This window comes from Anomalospiza imberbis, chromosome 28 (assembly GCF_031753505.1).
Source record: "Anomalospiza imberbis isolate Cuckoo-Finch-1a 21T00152 chromosome 28, ASM3175350v1, whole genome shotgun sequence".
NCBI classification, from domain to species: domain Eukaryota; kingdom Metazoa; phylum Chordata; class Aves; order Passeriformes; family Viduidae; genus Anomalospiza; species Anomalospiza imberbis.
In genome coordinates this window covers 1,549,882-1,556,255 of record NC_089708.1, presented here as the reverse complement: position 1 = coordinate 1,556,255, position 6,374 = coordinate 1,549,882, and the positions used below count along the sequence as shown (strand labels likewise).

The following is a 6,374-nucleotide window of genomic DNA, read 5'->3' as shown; positions in this document are numbered from 1 at the left end:
TCTCACAGCCCCGGCCCCCCAAATCCAGGGTGGGGGGTGCTCCCACAGCCCCCCCCCGCAGCAGCACGGGGCTCCAGGAGTGCAAAACGTGCTTTATTTTGGGATCGGCACCACCACCACCACCAGCTGCTGCTGCTTCCAGGCACCTGGAAGGGAAGGGGGAAAAGGGATTTTACCAGGGTGACCCCGCTGTGGGGTCGGAGCCGCCCCAGCCCCGCGCTGGGGGCACCCCAAGGCACCCCCCAGCTCTGTGGGGACCCCAGTCCTCACCTGGATGGAATTCCCGTCATTTCTTTGGTGCTGCTTTCCTGCCCCGGCCGGCTCCGCGTCCCTGCGGGAACGGGGAGGGGGCTGAAGGCGCTGGGGGAGCCCCAAATCTGCGCTTCGCCCCCAGTTTTGTGTCCAGCTGCTGCTGCCCGACCCTTCTGCCCCCCCCGAACCCCTGATCCCGTTATCCCGTGGGATTAGGGGGTGCAGGGGACGCCCCCAGCAGCTCCTACCTTGGCGGGAGGGGGACCCTCGGGGGCGAGGCTGTTCCTGCTCGGGAGAGAAGGGGGGGTTGGGATTGGGGTCCCGGCCACGGGGGACCCCCCCGCCCCAGGATTTGCATACTCACAGCTCCTCCTCCTTTTCCCGCTTCCTCTTCTGCGGGAGAGAGAAAGAGATGGAGGATGGGGACTCTTCCTCCCCGAGGGATGAAGGTCACACCTCATCCCCATAACAGGGAGGAATTTGGGGTCCCCACCCCCTTCCCCGTGTCACAGGGACCCCAAAACACCTCTGGCCTCACTCCTCAGGTGCTGACCTTGGCAGTGCCGCCCTTCTGGGCACCTGAGCCCTTGGGGGGCTTCTTGGGGGCCTCGTCTGCTGCTTCCTCTTCCTCCTCCTCCTCCTCCTCACCCGAGCTCAGGTCCATGACTGCGGGAGAGCCTGGCTGAGCCCCCAGACCCCGCTGCGGGGGGGTCGGGGGACCCCGATACTCACGGGATATGGGGTGGGGGGGGCCCCAATATTCATGGGACACGTGGGGGGGGGGTCGGGAGACACCCCAATATTTACTGGGCACGTGGAGGGGACCCCGATACTCACTAGACAGGGAGTGGGGGTCAGGGGGACGCCGATACTCACTGGACACGCGAGGGGAACCCCAATAATCAGTGGACACGTGGGGGGGGGGTCAGGGAATGGAGGGAACCCCGATACTCATTAGACAGGGGGTGGGAGGTCAGGGGATGGAGGGGACCCCGAAACTCACTGGACACGTGGAGGACACCCCGACACTCACTGGACGTGGGGGGGACACCCCGATACTCACTGGACACGTAGGGGGGTGGGGGACACCCCGATACTCACTGGACACGTGGGGGGGTCGGGGGGTGGGGGACACCCCGATACTCACTGGACACGTGGGGGGGTCGGGGGGTGGGGGACACCCCGATACTCACTGGACACGTGCTGGCCGCTGACATAGACGGGGCCGGAGCCGGCGCGCAGGCGGAAGGTCACTGGGGGGGTCAGCTCCACTCCGGACAGCGAGGCCTGGAAAGTGGGGGTGCAAACAATTCCTGGCAGCCCCCCGGGACAGCAGCAGCCCCCTGCCCCCAGAGCCCTCCCCGGGAGCAGGAGCGGAGACCTCCGGAGCCCTCCCCGCGACAGCGACGGCCACTGGGACAGCAGCAGCCCCCACAAACCGGGGGCCGGAGCGGAGTCCCCAGAGCCCTCCCCGGGGCAGGAGCGGAGTCCCCAGAGCCCGGAGCTCTCCCCGGAGCTCTCCCCGGGGCAGGAGCCCCGAGCCCCGCAGCAGCCCCCGGAGCTCTCCCCCGGGGAGGGAGCCCCGGAGCAGCCCCCGGAGCTCGCCCCGGAGCTCTCCCCCGGGAGGGAGCCCCGGAGCAGCCCCCGGAGCTCGCCCCGGAGCTCTCCCCCGGGAACGAGCCTGGAGCCCCCGGGGCAGGAGCCCCGAGCCCCCGGGGCTCTCCCCCGGGGCAGGAGCCCCGAGCCCCCGGGGCTCTCCCCCGGGGCAGGAGCCCCGAGCCCCCGGGGCTCTCCCCCGGGGCAGGAGCCCCGAGCCCCCGGGGCTCTCCCCCGGGGCAGGAGCCCCGAGCCCCCGGGGCTCTCCCCCGGGGCAGGAGCCCCGAGCCCCCGGGGCTCTCCCCCGGGGCAGGAGCCCCGAGCCCCCGGGGCTCTCCCCCGGGGCAGGAGCCCCGAGCCCCCGGGGCTCTCCCCCGGGGCAGGAGCCCCGAGCCCCCGGGGCTCTCCCCCGGGGCAGGAGCCCCGAGCCCCCGGGGCTCTCCCCCGGGGCAGGAGCCCGGACATGAGCCTGGAGCCCCCGGAGCAGCCCCCGGAGCCCTCGCCGGGCACTCACCGAGGGCAGCACCGAGGGTTTGAGCGTGGCCAGCGGCACCGGGGTCTGGCTGTCGCCGTCCTCGGCCAACACCTCCAGCACGTGGAACTCATCCCGGGCCGTCTCCCCCAGGCAGACCTGGGGGAGGAGGGGGGGGAAGAAGGAAATCAGGGAATCCCCGCAGAAGAACACCCCAAAATCCCCAAAGGTGCTCCTCACCCTTTTTGGGGGTGAGCAGAGCATGGAATGCACCCCCGGACTGAGGGGAAAACCTGGCACGGGACCCCCAGGGGTTTTTGGGGTGCAGCGGGGTGAGCGCAGCCCCGATCCTCACTAATTCATCCCCCCCAAAACCGGGGATCAGGCTCCCCCCAAACCCCCCGGGAATATGGGGGGGGCTGAGGGACACAATCGCCTCCTCCCTGCCCGCCACATCCCGATTAATTAATTAATTAAGCCCGGAATTAATCCCGGGCAGCGGAAAGAATAAACCCCCCTCAACCCCCGCGGGGTTTTGGGTTTCCTGGCGTTTTTCTTGGGGGATATTTGTTGGGGTTTTGGGGTTTTAGGAGTATTATTAGCGGGTTTGGGGTTTTTTGGTTTTTTTTTGGGGGGGGTGTTTTGGGTTTTTTTTTGTGGGGGGTATTTTTTGGGATTTGGGTTTTTTTGGGGGGATATTTTTTGTTTTGGTTTTTTTTTTGGGTTTTGGGGTTATTTTTGGGGGGCATTTCTTTAGGTTTTGGGTTATTTTGGGGGGCATTTTTCTGAGATCTTGGGGTTTTTTTGGGGGGTGTTTCTTGAGGCTTTTGGGGTTTTTTATTTTAGTGGCTTTTTTGTAGCATTTTTTGGGATTTTGGGTTTTTTTAGGGCTGGGGTATTTTTTTTCCTGTTTTGGGGTTCTAGGGGGAGTATTTTTGGGGGGTTATTTTTTCGGGTTTTGGGGGGGTTTAAGGATATTTTGGGGGGATATTTTTGGGGGGTTTAGGGATATTTTTGGGTTTTTTTGGGAGGGTTTTAAGAGTATTTGGGAATATATTTTTAGGGGTTGATTTTGGGATTTTTTTTGTGGGGGGGGTTTAGGGGTATTTTTGGGTGGGGGTTTCTTTTTAAGGGGGGGGGTCGGGATTTTTTTTTTTTTTTTTGGGGGGTGTTTCAGGGATATTTTTGGGGGGGTCACGCACCGTGCGCAGGACCAGCTGCTGCTCGCAGCGCCAGTCGTCGGTCACCCGGAAGGTGCAGGAGCTCCTTGCGCTGCTCAGCTCGCACCCTGCGGGGACACGAGGGGACAGAGCCGCATTTTGGGGGGGTGGGGACACCCCGGGGGGGGTGTGGGGTTGTGGGGTGGGGGGCGACACTCACCCCAAAGGACGGACACGGGTCTGTCGGAGCCGCTGTCGGTGCTGTCCGTGAAGGACATGGCTCGGGGGTGGCACAGCCTGGCGGGGGCGGCACGTGGAGCTGTGGGACCCCCGCCCCCAAAAACTTCAGCGCCCCCAAAACTTCAGCGCCCCCAAAACTCCCCCCGCCCCAAAACACTCACCCGAAGCAGTCGGCCCGAAGGGGAACCCCACAGACAGCGGCGCCGCCCCACAGCCGGCGCTTATAGGGCCGCAGCGCCCCCGCCCATGGTAATTAGTGTTAATTAGTTAATTACCCGCTCAGGTGGGGGTGCTAATGAGCGTGGGAGCCCCAGCAGCCCCCCCCCCCAATCCCCCCGCGCGGTGTGACAGGTCACCGCGTGGGGACGTGCCTGGTGGTGGCCCCGTCCTGCGTGTCCCCGCGCTCTGTGTGTGTGCCTCGATGTCCCCCGTGTCCCCCCGTGTCCCTCGATGTCCTCTCCATGTCCCTCGATGTCCCCCGTGTCCCTCCATGTCCCCCATGTCAGCCCGTGTTGTTCCGTGTCCCTCGATGTCCCCTCGATGTCCCCTCGATGTCCCCCGTGTCCCCCCCGTGTTGTTCCGTGTCCCTCGATGTCCCCTCGATGTCCCCTCGATGTCCCCTGTGTACCCCCGTGTTGTTCCGTGTCCCTCGATGTCCCCTCGATGTCCCCTCGATGTCCCCTGTGTACCCCCGTGTTGTTCCGTGTCCCTCGATGTCCCCTCGATGTCCCCTCGATGTCCCCTGTGTACCCCCGTGTTGTTCCGTGTCCCTCGATGTCCCCCACGTCCCTCGATGTCCCCCGTGTCCCCCCGTGTCCCTCGATGTCCTCTCCATGTCCCTCGATGTCCCCCACGTGCCTCGATGTCCCCCGTGTCCCTCGATGTCCCCTGTGTCCCCCCGTGTTGTTCCGTGTCCCTCGATGTCCTCTCCATGTCCCCTCCATGTCCCTCGATGTCCCCCGTGTCCCTCGATGTCCCCTGTGTCCCCCCGTGTTGTTCCGTGTCCCTCGATGTCCTCTCCATGTCCCCTCCATGTGCCTCGATGTCCCCCGTGTCCCCCCGTGTCCCTCGATGTCCTCTCCATGTCCCTCGATGTCCCCCGTGTCCCTCCATGTCCCCCATGTCAGCCCGTGTTGTTCCGTGTCCCTCGATGTCCCCCATGTCCCTCGATGTCCCCCGTGTCCCCCCCGTGTCCCTCGATGTCCTCTCCATGTCTCCTCCATGTCCCCCACGTCCCTCGATGTCCCCCGTGTCCCTCGATGTCCCCTGTGTCCCCCCGTGTTGTTCCGTGTCCCTCGATGTCCTCTCCATGTCCCCTCCATGTCCCTCGATGTCCCCCCGTGTCCCCCCGTGTCCTCTCGATGTCCCCCGTGTCCCCTCCATGTCCCCCCGCGTTCTCCAGTGTCCCCTCGTATCACTCGTGTCCCCTTGCCTCGCGTGTCCCCGTGTCCCCCCGTGTCCCCTGTGTCCCCCCGTGTTGTTCCGTGTCCCTCGATGTCCTCTCCATGTCCCCTCCATGTCCCCCGTGTCCCTCGATGTCCCCCATGTCCCCCCGTGTTGTTCCGCGTCCCTCGATGTCCTCCATGTCCCTCGATGTCCCCCACGTCCCTCGATGTCCCCTGTGTTCCCCCGTGTTTTTCCGTGTCACTCGATGTCCCCTCGATGTCCCCCGTGTCCTCCGTGTCCCTCCATGTCCCCCGTGTCCCCTCCATGTCCCTCGATGTCCCCCCGTGTCCCTCGTGTCCCTCGATGTCCCCTGTGTCCCCCCGTGTTGTTCCGTGTCCCTCGATGTCCCCTCGATGTCCCCCGTGTCCTCCGTGTCCCTCCATGTCCTCCGTGTCCCCTCCATGTCCCTCGATGTCCCCCCGTGTCCCTCGTGTCCCTCGATGTCCCCTGTGTCCCCCCGTGTTGTTCCGTGTCACTCGATGTCCCCTCTGTGTCCTCTCGATGTCCCCCGTGTCCCCTCCATGTCCCCCCGCGTTCTCCAGTGTCCCCTCGTATCACTCGTGTCCCCGTGTTGTCCCGTGTCCCCCCATGTCCCTCCGTGTCCCCGCGTGTCCCTTACCCCGCGTGTCCCCCCGTGTTGTCCTGTGTCCCCCCATGTCACCCCGTGTCCCCCTGTCCTTCGGTCCTGCCTGACCCCCTTGTGTCCCCTCCATGTCCTGTGTCCCTCGATGTCCCCCCGTGTCACTCCCGTGTCACGCCGTGTCCCCATCTCCTCTGTCCCCCCGTGTCCCCTCGTGTCCTGTGCTCCCCGTGTCCCCCCGTGTTGTCCTCTGTCCCTCGATGTCCCCTCCATGTCACCCCGTGTCCCCCCGCCCCACGTGTCCCCTCTATCCCCTCCTGTCCCCCCGTGTCCCCTCTATCCCCTCCTGTCCCCCCGATCCCCTCGTGTCCCCCGATTCCCCTCGTGTCCCCGCTATCCCCCCCGTGTCCCCCGATCCCCCCGTGTCCCCCGATCCCTCGGTGTCCCCCGTGTCCCCCGATGCCCCGGTGTCCCCCGATGCCCCGGTGTCCCCCGTGTCCCCCGGTGTCCCCCGGTGTCCCCTCCTGTCCCCGTGTCCCCCGATGCCCCGGTGTCCCCCGATGCCCCGGTGTCCCCGGTGTCCCCCGATGCCCCGGTGTCCCCGGTGTCCCCCGGTGTCCCCCGATGC

General features: G+C 65.7%; 1 protein-coding gene across 1 annotated transcript; it reads right to left on the bottom strand.

Annotated features, from left to right (window-relative positions):
- Positions 1–72: 72 nt before the first annotated feature.
- On the bottom strand, positions 73–3,770 carry NPM2 (nucleophosmin/nucleoplasmin 2). The gene is made up of 9 exons (XM_068174392.1): positions 3,701–3,770; positions 3,523–3,608; positions 2,363–2,479; positions 1,446–1,539; positions 806–918; positions 617–645; positions 501–537; positions 271–331; positions 73–146 (listed from the first exon to the last, which is right to left on the bottom strand). Exons 1-8 carry the CDS (start codon positions 3,756–3,758, stop codon positions 287–289), a joined length of 579 nt encoding a protein of 192 aa, XP_068030493.1. The 5' UTR covers positions 3,759–3,770; the 3' UTR covers positions 73–146; positions 271–286.
- Between the last annotated feature and the right edge of the window lie 2,604 nt (positions 3,771–6,374).